General features: G+C 46.8%; 2 protein-coding genes across 2 annotated transcripts in view; one reads left to right on the top strand and one right to left on the bottom strand.

The window, feature by feature from the left end:
• atxn1l (ataxin 1-like) overlaps positions 1-19,262 on the top strand; it is a 303,220-nt gene that overhangs the window by 63,823 nt on the left and 220,135 nt on the right. The window lies entirely within an intron of this gene.
• LOC310854939 (D-glucuronyl C5-epimerase B-like) overlaps positions 1-19,262 on the bottom strand; it is a 38,031-nt gene that overhangs the window by 1,224 nt on the left and 17,545 nt on the right. Inside the window, exons 6-9 of the mRNA XM_083759706.1 lie at positions 17,719-17,958; positions 5,232-5,524; positions 2,676-2,945; positions 1,748-1,833 (exon numbers count right to left, since the gene is read on the bottom strand). Coding sequence (XP_083615832.1) covers positions 1,748-1,833; positions 2,676-2,945; positions 5,232-5,524; positions 17,719-17,958 — 889 coding nt within the window. The remainder of the gene's footprint in view (positions 1-1,747; positions 1,834-2,675; positions 2,946-5,231; positions 5,525-17,718; positions 17,959-19,262) is intronic.

Raw genomic sequence — 19,262 nt, 5'->3', positions numbered from 1 at the left:
TACTATGCATAGATAGCACTCCTGGTAGCAGTCGGACTCGTAGCTGGGTTGGGTTAATACGCCATTGGTGATCACCAATTGTTTGAGATAATCACAATTTATTTTGTCAAAACCAGCTAAAACTAAACTATAATAAAAAATCCAAAACTATTATAAGTTATAACCCATCGTGTCACCTTCTTAGCGTATAACCACTTTAAATTATTGTAAAACGGTTAGTCCCAATACTTGATTCTGTGTATAATTGGGTGGGTCATGTTTGCAAATCAATAATATATCAGTATTCGGATATTAACACTCATAAACGTGTCATAAACGGAGGTTGTAAACGCTCGTCACCCAGGACGGAGATTAATCACAGGACAGAACATTAATGATATCATAACCGCTCGCATTTATTCTGTAAAGTCACTTGCAAATAAATGATTGGTAGTTGCTGGTTGATGTTGTTTTTTTGGGCTTCATTCCAAAGTGTACAGTAGTTGCTTATTTGGGCTTGCTTCCACATTTCTTCACATCAAGGAACACCCGATTAATATGTAATTGTCCACAGACATCCATCTGAACATATTTTGTGCCTTTTTTATTAAAATGTTTGAAAAATATTCAAAATATTTAGATTTATTCTCAATGTGTTTCTAAATAACGGATGTACAACCTCACAATGCGTCGCTGTGAGCTTGTAGATCAGCTATTTTCATTTGTGCTTGTTTTCATAGAACCTGGCCACTTTTCTTTTGCAAAACTGGCAACAAAGCAAGAGAAAGTCAAAGTCAAAGTCGTACGATTTGTCACACACGTTACCGCAGTGAAACTTGTTCTCCACATTTGACCCATCTCTTGGAGCGGTGAGCTGCAGCCGTGCCGCGCTCGGGAATCATTTGATTAGTAGATTTGACCCCCCAATCCAACCCTTTGATGCTGAGTGTCAAGCAGGGAGGCATTGGGTCCCATTTTTACAGTCTTTGGTATGTGACCCGGCCGGGGATCGAACCCCGACCTCCCAGTTTCAGGGCGGACACTCCAACCACACGGCCACTGAGCTGAACGCGGAAAGAGGAACTCATGCACACACACAAGCACAATGCACTATGGGCAACACAATGCACTCTGGGCCGTGAGAAACAGGTGGATAACCTTGAGTCGTACCTGGTAGTACTACCTGGTACTGTAGTACTGTACCTGCTTACCTAGTAGTGTTGTTTTCGTCGACAAAAACTAAGACGAAAAATGTTCGTCGACTACCTTTTTTCACTGACAAAAACGAATGGAAACTAAATAAAAACTAAGCTACGATGACTAAAACTAAGACTAAATATACTGACAATTTCGTCGACAAATAAAAACTAAACTAAAATGTTAGGAAGGGTCTAGTCAGTGGACAAGAATAAGTATAAGTAATTTTACACTTGGTTGCATGCTGAAAATAGCTGATCTACAAGCTCACAACGCGTCGCAGCGTGACACATTGTGAGCATGTAGATCAGCTATTTTCTCATTTCTCATTAGGACGGCATCAAGACCCGCCAAAATACATTTTAGTCGACTAAATCAACTGTAGATTTAGTCGACTAAAATCTTATGACGTTTAGTCGACTAAAACTAGACTAATACTAAAACATTCCAGGAGACTAAAATGTGACTAAGACTAAATGAAGTTTCAGTCCAAAGACTATGACTAGACTAAAATAGAAATTTGCTGCCAAAAACAACACTGTTACCTTGGTTACATAACGTAGAGTCGTACCTGTTCATGAACACGGCCTTGACGCCGTGCTGCGCTGAGGGCTGCGTGTACGGCCCTGTGGCCTTGAGCGCCGCCTGCAGGTACACCTGGGCATGGAATAAAGAAAAAGATTAAAAACATTATTACAATTTAGGCGTTTAGCAGACGCTCTAAATCCATTCCAGAATGACTTACATTGACAAATTTAGGCCTGACGTCGAAATAAAAAAAGTCTTCTGAAAAAATATATGTTCAATTTTTAAAGATTCGTGCCGCATGATTTTTCAAAAATAGCAGACCTACAAGATCTGCTATTTTTCAATAGCTAAATTCTATCATAATATTTAAAAAGTAGGATCCGGAAGTATCTCAGGAGGGGGCGCTCACGTCAAGGCTAAAATACTGAATGGGAAGTTCATTCCATAGTTTAGATTGGGAGTGAGTCTGTAGTTCTTCATCACATTAGTGATAGCCGATCCTCGCTAGCTGGTTTTTTTAGGGGGGCTCTTTGGTTCTGGGGGGGGGGGGGGGGGGGGGGGGGGGGCATGGAACAACATATTTTGAGATGGGGGGCCTGTGGCTAAATACAGATAATTCTGGGGGTCCTTGACATGAAAAAGGTTGAGCACCACTGACAACATAGGTTTTTCAGAAAACTTTTAGGATTCAGAAGATTTTCTTTTTTAACCCATTCTGAACGGGAACCCATTTTGGTGTTAGCATCATGTTATGCTTTAGCTATTGAAAAATAGCAGATCTACAAGCGCTACGAGCTTGTAGGTCTGCTATTTTTTGAAAAATCGAAGAGTGACTGACATAGAAGACATTTTTAGAATCTGATCTCAGGTCAGAATGGAAAACTGTCAGGATGTAGAAGATTTTTTTAGAATCTGATCTCAGGTCAATTTTTTTAAATCAGCCTCATAATGATGGGTCCACCCATACATACCTGGTCCCTGGTTAGCAGGTATGCCCTGACCAGCGTGGACATGGCCTGGCCCTGGGCCATGGCAGAGTACCAGCCGGGCTCCAGCGGGCGGAAGCCCTCGCCCAGCTTGCGGGTGACCATGATGGGCCAGCCGCCGCGCTCGTCCTGGTTCCGCACCAGCCAGTCGCTGGCCGCGAAGAAGGCCGCCATGTGGGCGGTGGTGGAGACGGTGACGTTGTCCACGCTGCCGCGCCCGCGCAGCACCACCCGCACCACCCGCCTGGGCATGACCTGAGAGGAGAGGACATGTTTACTACCATGACCTGAGAGGAGAGGACATGTTTACTACCATGACCTGAGAGGAGAGGACATGTTTACTACCATGACCTGAGAGGAGAGGACATGTTTACTACCATGACCTGAGAGGAGAGGACATGTTTACTACCATGATCTGAGAGGAGAGGACATGTTTACTACCATGACCTGAGAGGAGAGGACATGTTTACTACCATGATCTGAGAGGAGAGGACATGTTTACTACCATGACCTGAGAGGAGAGGACATGTTTACTACCATGACCTGAGAGGAGAGGACATGTTTACTACCATGACCTGAGAGGAGAGGACATGTTTACTACCATGACCTGAGAGGAGAGGACATGTTTACTACCATGACCTGAGAGGAGAGGACATGTTTACTACCATGACCTGAGAGGAGAGGACATGTTTACTACCATGACCTGAGAGGAGAGGACATGTTTACTACCATGACCTGAGAGGAGAGGACATGTTTACTACCATGACCTGAGGAGAGGACATGTTTACTACCATGATCTGAGAGGAGAGGACATGTTTACTACCATGACCTGAGAGGAGGACATGTTTACTACCATGATCTGAGAGGAGAGGACATGTTTACTACCATGACCTGAGAGGAGAGGACATGTTTACTACCATGATCTGAGAGGAGAGGACATGTTTACTACCATGATCTGAGAGGAGAGGACATGTTTACTACCATGATCTGAGAGGAGAGGACATGTTTACTACCATGATCTGAGAGGAGAGGACATGTTTACTACCATGACCTGAGAGGAGGACATGTTTACTACCATGACCTGAGAGGAGAGGACATGTTTACTACCATGATCTGAGAGGAGAGGACATGTTTACTACCATGATCTGAGAGGAGAGGACATGTTTACTACCATGATCTGAGAGGAGAGGACATGTTTACTACCATGATCTGAGAGGAGAGGACATGTTTACTACCATGATCTGAGAGGAGAGGACATGTTTACTACCATGACCTGAGAGGAGAGGACATGTTTACTACCATGATCTGAGAGGAGAGGACATGTTTACTACCATGATCTGAGAGGAGAGGACATGTTTACTACCATGATCTGAGAGGTGAGGAGGGGGGGGGGCACCCACATGTTTACTACCATGACCTGAGAGGAGAGGACATGTTTACTACCATGATCTGAAAGGAGAGGAGGATGTGTTACAGGAAAAATTACGTTAAACTTTCCAACAAACTCCGGTAAACTCCCGAATTGTACCATCACACCTGTATATTATATAATTATATGCCCATAATTGCCCGTTAACTTCTCTTTTCACGCAGTGAAATTACAAATCACAAAGTAGCAGTTTATAAGAATCGTGGTCCCTTATTTGTCCGAGGTTTTCCTCTGACATGCATAATTATGCTGATTTGCTCTGTAACAAACATTAAACTCCTGCAGTGTACCGGTAAATGTCTCTGGTACAGTGACTGCAATGGTTAAATGGTTAAAGAGAAGAAGAAATTATTATTATAACTAAAGCTAGCAAAATAAACTAGAATAAAAAAACAGTACAGTACAGTAGTGCATCCCGTGGATGCAGAGGTTGTTTTATTGCGTCCCTTAACTATAAACTGCGTTTTGGGATGCAAAATGCACCCCATTTTAATCTCTGCCTCAGATTTGGAGATGACAAAACATCTGTGTCACCTTATAGCTTTTTAACAACTTCTTTTTTTTTTTTAAGATATATTTTTATTGTTTTTTTGAAGGGCTGACAGGAAACGGGAGAGAGATGGGGGAAGACATGCAGTAAAGGCCGTGTCGGGCTCGGGAGTCGAACACTGCGACTGGATTACCAGTCGGGTGCACTTTTGTCTTCAATGTTTGTGTTCACACAAACCCGGAAAGCTGGGCATAGGAGGGAAAAATAGCTTGACAGGAATAGGTTTTAGAACCACTAATATAGAAAGTTTTTTTCAGAAAACTTCTGGGCGGGAACCCCTTTTGGTGTTTTAAGCATTATGTTATACTTTAGCTATTGAAACATAGCAGATCTACAAGTTTATAGCGCCACGAGCTTGTAGGTCTGCTATTTTTGAAAATCGTGAAAATGCCAATCGCAAATCTTTGAATATATATTCTTTCAGAGCGAACGTTTTTAACTCAAAATCTTTGCTTCTGGGGAGACCATGGAACTACATATTTTCAGATGGGGGTCCGCAACTAAATACATACAATTCCTTGACATGGGGTCCTTGACATGAAAATGGTTGAGCCTTAAGTACCTTGGTGGCTTTGACAGCCTTGGTGTTGGACAGCCCGATGCCCTTCCTGAGGTCGGTCAGCAGGTCGCGGGTCAGCGTGCTCCAGGCGGCGCGCGCTCCGATGCCGTAGGTGATGTCGCGGTCTCGGAAGGCGATGAGCGTGCTGGTGGTGACGTAGTGGAGGACGAACGGAGCGCCCTTCTCCGTGGTCTCCAGGACCACCGAGACGCTGCCGTTGGACGTGAACCTCAGGTCCAAACTCAGGATGAAGTCCTTGGAGTTCCCCAGGGGGAGAGAGACACCGTCGGAGGACTCTGGGAGAGAGAGAGAGAGAGAGTATCCATTAACCCATTTTGGGCAGGAACCCATTTTGGTGTTAGCACTATGTTATGCTTTAGCTATTGAAAAATAGCAGATCTACAAGCTCATAGCGCGCCACCGAGTGGCGCGCTACGAGCTTGTAGGTCTGCTATTTTTTGAAAAATCGAAGAGTGACTGACATAGAAGACATTTTTAGAATCTGATCTCAGGTCAGAATGGAAAACTGTCAGGGTGTAGAAGATTTTTTTAGAATCTGATCTCAGGTCAGAATGGAAAACTGTCAGGATGTAGAAGATTTTTTTAGAATCTGATCTCAGGTCAAAATGGGTTAAACGTAGTTCTCCAGGGGGAGAGAGACACCGTCGGAAGACTCTGGGAGAGAGAGAGAGAGAGAGAGAGAGAGAGAGAGAGGGACAGCCAGTGGACAGTAGAGACAGGTATATCTGGCTGAACAGGGTCTTTAAGTTGCCGTTATGTTTCTGTCCGTTCATTTATTTTCATTGTTATTGTATATTGATTGTTGTTCATTATTGTTGGGATGTTTGTTGTTGTCTCTGTGTGCGCAATGTTGAGTTATTTTGTTTTGTTGTATGGTTGCTTTGGCAATGTAGAACATATTTATATCATGCCAATAAAGCCTTTTGAAATTGAAATTTTTAAATTGAGAGAGAGAGAGAGAGAGAGAGAGAGAGAGCCTCTGATGACGCATTCATTATTTTTTTGTGTCCACTGTTGAAGTCAAATATGAATATATTGTCATTTCATTTGTATTAACAAAAACAGACAGACAGACAGACATACTGGTACCCCATGAGATGGCAGTTCAGATCTGTCACTGCACAGCGGGCTTAATTAGATGAATGTCAGATTAGGAGAGACAGAGAGAGAGAGAGAGAGAGAGAGAGAGAGAGAGAGAGAGAGAGAGACAGAGACAGAGACAGAGACAGAGAGCACGAGGGGGGGGGGGGTGTAGCCACCATCAGTTTCTAATTCTGTACCCTCAGTTTAAGTCTCATGCACATGTTTTACTGTACATAAATGTATTGTTCCGTTCAGTGTGAGAGGACCTCAGTGGGAATAAGTCTTCAGACTTTACAGTGAAATCCTTGAATCGCTGATTATAATGTTGTATTATGATTGCTTTTCCAACTAAATCAAATCAAATAACCTGGAGCCGAGCCTGAGAGGAATAGGAATGAGTGCAGAAGCAGATGCACATGATAGCAGCACTGCATGTCTGTCTGTCCTCACAGTCACTAAGAGATGCACATAGCAGCACTGCATGTCTGTCTGTCCTCACAGTCACTAAGAGATGCACATAGCAGCACTGCATGTCTGTCCTCAGTCACTAGGATATGCACATAGCAGCACTGCATGTCTGTCCTCAGTCACTAGGAGATGCACATAGCAGCACTGCATGTCTGTCTGTCCTCACAGTCACTAGGAGATGCACATAGCAGCACTGCATGTCTGTCTGTCCTCAGTCACTAGGAGATGCACATAGCAGCACTGCATGTCTGTCTGTCCTCAGTCACTAGGAGATGCACATAGCAGCACTGCATGTCTGTCTGTCCTCAGTCACTAGGAGATGCACATAGCAGCACTGCAATGTCAGGGAGGGACTAGTGGAGAAGAGATCCAGTAGAACTAAATGTCAGGGAGGGACTAGTGGAGAAGAGATCCAGTAGAATTAAATGTCAGGGAGGGACTAGTGGAGAAGAGATCCAGTAGAACTAAATGTCAGGGAGGGACTAGTGGAGAAGAGATCCAGTAGAACTAAATGTCAGGGAGGGACTAGTGGAGAAGAGATCCAGTAGAACTAAATGTCAGGGAGGGACTAGTGGAGAAGAGATCCAGTAGAACTAAATGTCAGGGAGGGACTAGTGGAGAAGAGATCCAGTAGAACTAAATGTCAGGGAGGGACTAGTGGAGAAGAGATCCAGTAGAACTAAATGTCAGGGAGGGACTAGTGGAGAAGAGATCCAGTAGAACAAAATGTCAGGGAGGGACTAGTGGAGAAGAGATCCAGTAGAACTAAATGTCAGGGAGGGACTAGTGGAGAAGAGATCCAGTAGAACTAAATGTCAGGGAGGGACTAGTGGAGAAGAGATCCAGTAGAACAAAATGTCAGGGAGGGACTAGTGGAGAGAACACACACAGCTTTCAGACTGGTCTCCCCCTCCTTATGCATGTGATGCATCACCATGTGTTGTTCTTGCTTACTGCACGTCTTTCTGGATTAAGAGAGTCTGCAAAATGTCTACATTGTAATTGTCATGCGGTGAGGTACAAACTATAGGCCTTCTGGCCATGTCACCTTCCACAGGGCCTTCTGATCGAGAGAGAGAGAGAGAGAGAGAGAGAGAGAGAGAGAGAGAGAGAGAGAGAGAGAGAGAGAGAGAGAGAGAGAGAGAGACAGAGAGACAGAGAGAGAGAGAGAGAGAGAGAGAGAGAGAGAGAGAGGAAGGATAGATAGATAGGGAGAGCGCCAGTCAGGCAGGGGCCTGTGGCAGAGAGACACAGAGACAGAGACAGAGAGAGAGAGGGGCCTGTGGCAGAGAGACACAGAGAGAGGCCCTTTCTGAAACCAGTCCCTTGACTTGAAGTGCTCTCGGGAGGTTCCCTCGTCAGGAAGTGCCCCTCCAGCTGAATCCAGTTCCCTTGATTAGGGTGCTGGGTATAAAAAACTGTTTGGAAATACACTCGCCCTCCTTGTGAAGAAACAGGAAACAGACACTATTCGTTGCCATGGTTACCAGCATGCAATTGTGTTACCTGTTATTTTGTTTGTACAGTTATATTGCATTGCATCGTGTATGTTTGTGTGACATGTGGATTTAATTAATATGGAAAAAGGAAATACAGCGTGTCATGTCATATACATCCATGGTGTTTATAAATCATTGTGTTAAAAGTTGTTTTGTTTGTGTGGTTTAATTTATAGTTTTTCACGGTGGGGTAAATAAAGAGCCCTTGTGAACATCAGTTGGAGCGTTGCCTATTTTGCATCAGATGAAGATTGTTTAGGAGGAGTTTATTTATCATTTATTTGTGGTGGTTCTTACATTTGTAGGTGGCGGTTTCCATGCGGACAGAGAGCAGGGCTGCACAAGGCAATCGAGTCTAGATCGGCACAGACTCGCTCTTGAGGGCTTTATAAGCCACTTCCACTCAAGGCTGCTTGGTTTCGGACGACACTTAATATGGCGCAGCCTCGCGTGAACGCGCATATCGAGGGCAAGTGTGTAGGGCGAGTGGTGAGGAGCTGGTTTCAGAAAGGGGGACAGAGAGAGAGAAGGAAGGATGGATAGACAGACGGACACCAGTCAGGCAGCGCCTGTGGCAGAGAGACACAGAAGGAAGGAAGGAAGGAAGGAAGGAAGGAAGGAAGGAAGGTAAGTAGGTAGGTAGGTAGGTAGGTAGGTAGGTAGGTAGATAGATAGATAGATAGATAGATAGATAGATAGATAGATAGATAGATAGATAGATAGATAGATAGATAGATAGATAGATAGATAGATAGATAGATAGATAGATAGATAGATAGATAGATAGATAGATAGATAGATAGATAGATAGATAGGCCCTCATTTATCAACCGTGCGTACGCCAAAATATGGGCGCACGCCGAAATTACCGACATTTTCGGCATTTAACATTTCCGGCAAAGCTTGAAATTGAACTTGAGTAGGACAAATAGTCACGTCTGGTCGCGAGCTGGCGTACGCTGTTTTTCTGTTTTACACAAGCGGAGCAGCCTTGTCTGAACTGCTGAGAGGCTGCCACAGGCATCAAAACATGGGCTACATGTAAAAAATAAATAAATAAAAATGTTAAGGAATACATGTGTCATATGAAATTAGTAGGAGATAAAATCGCGCAATTAAAAACAATGTTGCAAGAGATGCTTAAGCCATTTAAACAGTGTTTTGCATGAGCGCATACATGCGAGGATTTGGGCTGTCTGTGCTGAAATATTTCCATGACGGGACGTTGGAGAGTATAGTGCAGCAGCTGCTGCAGCTCAGCTGCGGAGAGTCCCAACGTGCAGGTATACTGTAGCCTAATCTACAGCATGAAGGCCGATGTCTTTCTTAAGGTATGTGCAATATAATAAACCCGACGCGTCGCTCGAATGCCAAATGTACCGTGCCAGGCTCCCAGCGCAAGTGGGAACTGCATCGGAGATATAGGTATATTACCCAGCCAGCCCATGCACCAGCCACATGAGGCTATGGTTTTGGCTGCACATTCATATAACAGTGCATGACTAACGACTGCGAGGCAATCTAAATAGACTGGCGAACGTCGGAACGTGCATGGTCAGTTGGTCACGGACGGACCACTGTGATAGAGAGACAGACAGACAGACAGACAGGACAGGAGGAGCACCTGAAAAACAGCAGCGTGTGTGTGCCTATTTGTTATTTAATTATGGTTCACAGGTTCAGGTTTTCGTTCACTAATATATCTTGTTGTATATTAAATTAAAAATACTTTAATAATTTAATATACAACTAACAACACACAGTTAAAGTTGCAAATAGCGATATGTGCGTGCGTGCGTGCGGGGGGTGAGGGGGAAGCGAAGCGAGAGGAGAAACAGACAGCTTTTTTTAATGTGTCATGTAGGTGCGTGCGTGCATGACAGCAAGGCAAGCGAGGTGAGAGGGAAACAGACAGGGACCCTGCATGAATTAAATAAAGTTGTAGACCTACCCTGTCACAGGGTAGGCCTACAACTTTATTTAGTTGTCTGTTTCTCCTCTCGCTTCGCTTCCCTTGCTGCCCGCCTCACCCCCCGCACGCACGCTTTATTTAATTCATGCAGGTGTTCGTTCTTTATTTGTTTAACAACACACCAGTTAGTTGGGCTTGCAAGTTGCGTGTGCGTGCTTTTTCATGTAACCATGGTTTCAGGAAACGTATTGCCGTTGTTCATGTCGCAAAAACGAGGGCGAGGCTTGATTTCTTAGGGCGTGCCAGATCAAATTCAGCCGTGACATTTATTAACGTGAGAACAAAATTAAGGAAGGATCAGCTGTTTGCGATCACTTTATAAATGCCGTGGCGACGTGGGTGTACTACGAAACCTGCACTCGAATCTGTGGCAGATTTTACACTCGATTGATAAATGAGGGCCATAGGGAGGGAGGGAGGGAGGGAGGGAGGGAGGGAGACGCCAGTCAGGCAGGGCCCTGTGGCAGAGAGACACAGACAGAGACAGAGAGAGAGAGAGAAGGAAGGATAGATAGATAAAGAGGGAGAGCGCCAGTCAGGCAGGGGCCTGTGGCAGAGAGACACAGACAGAGACAGAGAGAGAGAGAAGGAAGACGCCAGTCAGGCAGGGGCCTGTGGCAGAGAGACACAGAGACAGAGACAGAGAGAGAGAGAGAGAAGGAAGGATAGATAAAGAGGGAGACGCCAGTCAGGCAGGGGCCTGTGGTTGTGGTTGTCCATTTAATGCACTCATAAATCCATTACTCAAGCCAATCCAGAGAGTAAGTGGATTTGTAGTGCGTGTGGCCCCCAGATTACTTCGTTTACTCTTGATTACTCCGATTACTCTGCCATCAATAGAATATGGGCAGGGCGTGCAGACCACAACATCTCCTTTCCACTCTGAGGGAAGAGAGGGTACTGTGCATGCAAAACATCCAGTGGCAAAGTGAGTTTAACGTCGTTTAACGCAATCAGATAGGACTCTTCTGATTGGATGTATGGGCTGTCAATCAGATAGGACTCTTCTGTTTGCTGTATGGGCCGTCAATCAGATAAGACTTTTCTGAGTGGATGTATGGGCTGTCAATCAGATAGGACTTTTCTGTGTGGATGTATGGGGCTGTCAATCAGATAGGACATTTCTGTGTGGATGTATGGGGCTGTCAATCAGATAAGACTTTTCTGTGTGGATGTATGGGCTGTCAATCAGATAGGACTTTTCTGTCTGGATGTATGGGCTGTCAATCAGATAGGACTTTTCTGTCTGGATGTATGGGCTGTCAATCAGATAGGACTTTTCTGTGTGGATGTATGGGCTGTCAATCAGATAGGACTTTACTGTGTGGATGTATGGGCTGTCAATCAGATAGGACTTTTCTGTCTGGATGTATAGGCTGTCAATCAGATAGGACTTTTCTGTGTGGATGTATGGGCTGTCAATCAGATAGGACTTTTCTGTTTGCTGTATGGGATGTCAATCAGAAAGGACTCTTCTGTGTGGATGTATGGGCTGTCAATCAGATAGGACTTTTCTGTCTGGATGTATAGGCTGTCAATCAGATAGGACTTTTCTGTCTGGATGTATGGGCTGTCAATCAGATAGGACTTTTCTGTCTGGATGTATGGGCTGTCAATCAGATAGGACTTTTCTGTGTGGATGTATGGGCTGTCAATCAGATAGGACTTTACTGTGTGGATGTATGGGCTGTCAATCATATAGGACTTTTTCGCTGATGCTGCCTCTCCGGCCACAACTTCCTTGAGAACATGGAAGCAGCCGATTGGCTGATTAAATAAGCAATTTAAATGTTCGTTTCAAGCCGTCACTTGGAACTTCTTGTCCGCTAATAAACAAACAATACTTTAGACCTTTATCCGACCTTTACTTTCTGGACACGGTGTGCGGAAACAGGTCCGTTTGCTGTAAAGTGGAAACCATGCGCCGGTTATAAGACCTCCTCTCGGAGCTACAGTATGAGCGTAGGGACTGAGGTCCCATATGGGTCTACAGTATGAGCGTAGGGACTGAGGTCCCATATGGGGCTACAGTATGAGCGTAGGGACTGAGGTCCCATATGGGTCTACAGTATGAGTGTAGGGACTGAGGTCCCATATGGGGCTACAGTATGAGTGTAGGGACTGAGGTCCCATATGGGGCTGCAGTATGAGCGTAGGGACTGAGGTCCCATATGGGGCTACAGTATGAGCGTAGGGACTGAGGTCCCATATGGGGCTACAGTATGAGCGTAGGGACTGAGGTCCCATATGGGGCTACAGTATGAGCGTAGGGACTGAGGTCCCATATGGGGCTACAGTATGAGTGTAGGGACTGAGGTCCCATATGGGGCTACAGTATGAGCGTAGGGACTGAGGTCCCATATGGGGCTACAGTATGAGCGTAGGGACTGAGGTCCCATATGGAGCTACAGTATGAGCGTAGGGACTGAGGTCCCATATGGGGCTACAGTATGAGCGTAGGGACTGAGGTCCCATATGGAGCTACAGTATGAGCGTAGGGACTGAGGTCCCATATGGGGCTACAGTATGAGCGTAGGGACTGAGGTCCCATATGGGGCTACAGTATGAGCGTAGGGACTGAGGTCCCATATGGGGCTACAGTATGAGCGTAGGGACTGAGGTCCCATATGGGGCTACAGTATGAGCGTAGGGACTGAGGTCCCATATGGAGCTACAGTATGAGCGTAGGGACTGAGGTCTCATATGGGGCTACAGTATGAGCGTAGGGACTGAGGTCCCATATGGGGCTACAGTATGAGCGTAGGCCGTAGGGACTGAGGTCCCATATGGGGCTACAGTATGAGCGTAGGCCGTAGGGACTGAGGTCCCATATGGGTCTACAGTATGAGTGTAGGGACTGAGGTCCCATATGGGGCTACAGTATGAGCATAGGAACTGAGGTCTCATATGGGGCTACAGTATGAGCGTAGGGACCGAGGACCCATATGGGGCTACAGTATGAGCGTAGGGACTGAGGTCCCATATGGAGCTACAGTATGAGTGTAGGGACTGAGGGGGGCTACAGTATGAGCGTAGGGACTGAGGTCCCATATGGGGCTACAGTATGAGCGTAGGGACTGAGGTCCCATTTGGGGCTACAGTATGAGCGTAGGGACTGAGGTCCCATATGGGGCTACAGTATGAGCGTAGGGACTGAGGTCCCATATGGAGCTACAGTATGAGTGTAGGGACTGAGGGGGGCTACAGTATGAGCGTAGGGACTGAGGTCCCATATGGGGCTACAGTATGAGCGTAGGGACTGAGGTCCCATATGGAGCTACAGTATGAGTGTAGGGACTGAGGGGGGCTACAGTATGAGCGTAGGGACTGAGGTCCCATATGGGGCTGCAGTATGAGTGTAGGGACTGAGGTCCCATATGGGGCTACAGTATGAGTGTAGGGACTGAGGTCCCATATGGGGCTACAGTATGAGCGTAGGGACTGAGGTCCCATATGGGGCTACAGTATGAGCGTAGGGACTGAGGTCCCATATGGGGCTACAGTATGAGTGTAGGGACTGAGGTCCCATATGGGTCTACAGTATGAGTGTAGGGACTGAGGTCTCATATGGGGCTACAGTATGAGTGTAGGGACTGAGGTCCCATATGGGGCTACAGTATGAGCGTAGGGACTGAGGTCCCATATGGGGCTACAGTATGAGCGTAGGGACTGAGGTCCCATATGGGGCTACAGTATGAGCGTAGGGACTGAGGTCCCATATGGGGCTACAGTATGAGCGTAGGGACTGAGGTCCCATATGGGTCTACAGTATGAGTGTAGGGACTGAGGTCCCATATGGGGCTACAGTATGAGCGTAGGGACTGAGGTCCCATATGGAGCTACAGTATGAGCGCAGGCCGTAGGGACTGAGGTCCCATATGGGGCTGCAGTATGAGTGTAGGGACTGAGGTCCCATATGGGGCTACAGTATGAGCATAGGAACTGAGGTCCCATATGGGGCTACAGTATGAGCGTAGGGACCGAGGACCCATATGGGGCTACAGTATGAGCGTAGGGACTGAGGTCCCATATGGAGCTACAGTATGAGCGTAGGGACTGAGGGGGGCTACAGTATGAGCGTAGGGACTGAGGTCCCATTTGGGGCTACAGTATGAGCGTAGGGACTGAGGTCCCATATGGAGCTACAGTATGAGTGTAGGGACTGAGGGGGGCTACAGTATGAGCGTAGGGACTGAGGTCCCATATGGGGCTACAGTATGAGCGTAGGGACTGAGGTCCCATATGGAGCTACAGTATGAGTGTAGGGACTGAGGGGGGCTACAGTATGAGCGTAGGGACTGAGGTCCCATATGGGGCTACAGTATGAGCGTAGGGACTGAGGTCCCATATGGGGCTACAGTATGAGTGTAGGGACTGAGGTCCCATATGGGGCTGCAGTATGAGCGTAGGGACTGAGGTCCCATATGGGGCTACAGTATGAGCGTAGGGACTGAGGTCCCATATGGGGCTGCAGTATGAGTGTAGGGACTGAGGTCCCATATGGGGCTACAGTATGAGCGTAGGGACTGAGGTCCCATATGGGGCTACAGTATGAGCGTAGGGACTGAGGTCCCATATGGGGCTACAGTATGAGTGTAGGGACTGAGGTCCCATATGGGGCTACAGTATGAGCGTAGGGACCTTAGAGTATATATTTCTAGAGAAGGCACCCAGAGGAAACCCTGAGGCGAAATGGACATAGTGGCCGGATTTGGTAGTGCAGCTCGAGCCAGCGCTGCTCCGTTGACTATCATTGCGCACGTTCATGTGATTGGGGCCATGACACGTGAACGAATGTTTCATACGTGAACGCGCACAAACGGCACAATGATAGTCAACGGCAGCGCGTTCATGTGTTTGTAACCAAACTGTCCCAGAATGCACTCTGTTCCTACCAGGAAGGAGGAGTGAATCCGCCTCATGCGCTTTTGAGCAACTTAATGCAAGTGGATGGGAGGAGAACTCGGGTGTCTTCTCTATAGATATATAACTCTATGGTAGGGACTGAGGTCCCATATGGGGCTACAGTATGAGCGTAGGGACTGAGGTCCCATATGGGTCTACAGTATGAGTGTAGGGACTGAGGTCCCATATGGGGCTACAGTATGAGCGTAGGGACTGAGGTCCCATATGGGGCTACAGTATGAGCGTAGGGACTGAGGTCCCATATGGGGCTGCAGTATGAGCGTAGGGACTGAGGTCCCATATGGGGCTACAGTATGAGCGTAGGGACTGAGGTCCCATATGGGGCTACAGTATGAGTGTAGGGACTGAGGTCTCATATGGGGCTACAGTATGAGCGTAGGGACTGAGGTCCCATATGGGGCTACAGTATGAGCGTAGGGACTGAGGTCCCATATGGGGCTACAGTATGAGCGTAGGGACTGAGGTCTCATATGGGGCTACAGTATGAGCGTAGGGACTGAGGTCCCATATGGGGCTACAGTATGAGTGTAGGGACTGAGGTCTCATATGGGGCTACAGTATGAGCGTAGGGACTGAGGTCCCATATGGGTCTACAGTATGAGCGTAGGGACTGAGGTCCCATATGGGGCTACAGTATGAGCGTAGGGACTGAGGTCCCATATGGGGCTACAGTATGAGCGTAGGGACTGAGGTCCCATATTGGGCTATTTAATGTCAAGCACTTTGAGCTACTTATTTGTATGAAAGGTGCTATACAAATAAAGTTTATTACTGTGCGTGCGTGCACACACACACACACCCTTTTTGCGTTATCCTTATAGCAATATTGTATAACCGTACCTTTTGCAAACTGTACATGAGTAGGTGTACTACATGTGCGTGGCTTACTGTACCTGGGGCACCAAACTGTGGGTGCAGGCATTTCTTCAGAAATACCAAGAGCCTGAACAGTCATTTGTCTAGTGACACCTGACCCAAACCCGACCCAAACCCTAACCAAACAGCACAGGGTGATTTGTAACACGCAGCACATGTCAGACTTTTGGATAAATGTCTGCAACTCCTGAACCGTCTTTTTTTACCTGGGGCGCTGAACTGTCGCTACATGTTTTACTTAACCCATTTAGACTTGGGAACGATTCTACAAATGTCTTCTAAATCCTGACAAAAAAAACATGTTTCTATGTCAGTCGTCACTCATTTTCATGTCAAGGACCCCCAAAATGTTATGTAATTGGCCACCGACCCCCATCTGACAATATGTTGTTCCAGGGACCCCCCCAGAAGCAAAGATTTGAGGTATAAACGTTCGCTCTGAAAGAATATATATTGAAAGATTTGCACCACATTTTCACGATTTTTGAAATCAAAAGGGGTGTAATGGCTATTTTAGAATGCCAACTAGACTACCAAATATATATGCATTATGGTATGGAGTCTCATCAATATGCTCATTCTAACTGAACTGCAGCTGTCAATCTGACAGCTGAGTCTCCATGCTCCATGCTATCACTATCTCATCTTTAGAACAGATCTATTCTGTATATAACCAAGTAGAATAATATCTCTGTTCTCGTCTGACAAACTCCAACAGATGTAGAACTTGCTTCCAAATCTAACATTAACTAGACTGCACCTAAAGACCTGGATGGATGTCCATGAAAGGAGGTGTTGAATGACCATCTGTTGCTGTTGTAAATGGGGATTTGCCTGTGAATAAAGGGGTGTGGATTGATTGATGGGGGAGAGAACTGGAAAAAGTCATGTTGCTGTACTGGGAACCGACAAAAAACTCTGAATAAAGAAATTATGCCTGAATCGTGATGCTGAGTCATGCTTCTGCCTGCTTTCCTCTACTTACTAATAGTGAGATAAAAAACTCCCAATACAGGGGTTCCTGCCCAGAATGGGTTAAGTAAAACATTCAGGCATCTGGTTAGGATGCCTCTAGACTCTAGAGGCATCCTAACCAGATGCCTGAATGTTCTCTAGAGTCTAGAGCCCCCGGGGCAGACCAAGGACCAGATGGATTATATCTCCACTGGGAGGAGACCCCAGGGCAGACCAAGGACCAGATGGATTATATCTCCACTGGGAGGAGACCCCGGGGCAGACCAAGGACCAGATGGATTATATCTCCACTGGGAGGAGACCCCGGGGCAGACCAAGGACCAGATGGATTATATCTCCACTGGGAGGAGACCCCAGGGCAGACCAAGGACCAGATGGATTATATCTCCACTGGGAGGAGACCCCGGGGCAGACCAAGGACCAGATGGATTATATCTCCACTGGGAGGAGACCCCGGGGAAGACCAAGGACCAGATGGAGGAAACACATCGACTCCACTGGCCTTGGAACGTCTCGGGATCCCCCAGGAGGAAGTCACTAATGTTGCTCTGGAGAGTGGAAGTCTGGAGCACTATGCTGGAGCTGTTGCCATCGCGACCCGACTACGGATAAGCGGTTGAAGATGTATGTATGGAACTATGGATGCATGTATGTATGGATGGTGGTATACCTGGGGCGCTGAACTGTCGAACCCAGGTGCTGCGGGTCTTGTCTCGCACACGGCTGAGGCTGCAGCCTTTCGGGACGTCCCAGAGCGGCGGCGACGCGTCGCGTTCCTCCGCCGTGTCGTACAGCTCCACGTGGGGCGGGCGCTCCGTCAGGTTCTTACTGTAGTGACTCAGACCGTACTGAGCGATCTGGATGGCATAGAAGTACCCCTGAGGACCCCACTGGGTGGACAGGGGCACGCCTAGAGGAACAGGATGAGGAACTTAAGTTTCAACCACATGTTTGATTCAACAAGCGCCTGCATACAGTCACACCATCTGCAACACTTTGACTGCGGAATAAATTAATGGCAATGACCCATTGACTGCCCAGACTACTGCACAGACGCGGCCATCTTAGAGTATATATTATGAATAGAGAAGGCACCCAGAGGAAACCCTGAGGCGAAATGGACATAGTGGCCGAATGAAGGTATTGCAGCCTGGCCCCAAACACATGAACGCGCTGTCCATTGACTATCATTGTACACGTTCACGACAGACGACACTCGTGCGTGTTCAACGGCAGCGCGTTCATGTGTTTGGGGCCACTCACCATTGCAATCCGTCCCAGAATGCACTCTGTTCCTACCAGGAAGGAGGAGTGAAATCGCCTCATGCGCTTTTTTATTTTTTATTTTTTGCGGCTTACGCCTTTTATTGATTTTTGAAGGGACAGACAGTAGGCTGACAGGAAACGGGAGAGAGATGGGGGGATGACATGCAGTAAAGGCCGTGTCGGGTCCGGGAGTCGAACCCGCGGCACACTGCGACTGGATTACCAGTCTGGTGCCCAGACCGTTACGCTACGGCCTGGGCCTCCTCATGCGCTTTTGAGTAACTTAATGCAAGTGGATGGGAGGAGAACTCGGGTGTCTTCTCTATTCATATATACTCTATGGCGGCCATAGACTAACATCGCGCCTCAGTTTTCCCAGAAGCCCTAGCAAGCCAGTGTGAATCATTGGTTTCCGTTTACGTCATAAGAACGCATCACCTATCCCACCGACGTGTCGGATGGAAACCCTGTTTTAAAAGTCTTAAAACTTATTAAAAAAAAAGGCGAATTAAACAATGAAAACAAAATGTCGGGAATCTCGTGATCCGCAGGGAAGCTGTTCTTCATCAATTAGGTTGGGAATGTCGTGATTAGCAGTCAAAGTGTTTTAATCAGACCAGTGTGTGTCCAGTGGAAACCTCGTATGAATCTGATCTCAGGTCAGAATGGGTTAAGGAAGCGTCATTGCTTCATATGGACATAAATAAAAAAGGAGCAAGGATATGGCGATACGTCGTCTTACTGATTAACCCATTCTGACATGAGATCAGATTCATACGAGGTTTCCACTGGACACACACTGGTCTGATTAACCCATTCTGACCTGAGATCAGATTCTAAAAATGTCAGTCGTTCTTCGATTTTTCAAAAATAGCAGACCTACAAGCTTGTAGCGCGCCACTCGGTGGCGCGCTATGAGCTTGTAGATCTGCTATTTTTAAATAGCTA

The sequence above is a fragment of the Protomyctophum parallelum genome (assembly GCF_964188405.1).
Source record: "Protomyctophum parallelum genome assembly, chromosome: 2".
Taxonomy (NCBI): Eukaryota; Metazoa; Chordata; class Actinopteri; order Myctophiformes; family Myctophidae; genus Protomyctophum; species Protomyctophum parallelum.
The sequence above is the reverse complement of the archived record's forward strand: the minus strand, read 5'-3'. Positions and strand labels throughout refer to the sequence as shown.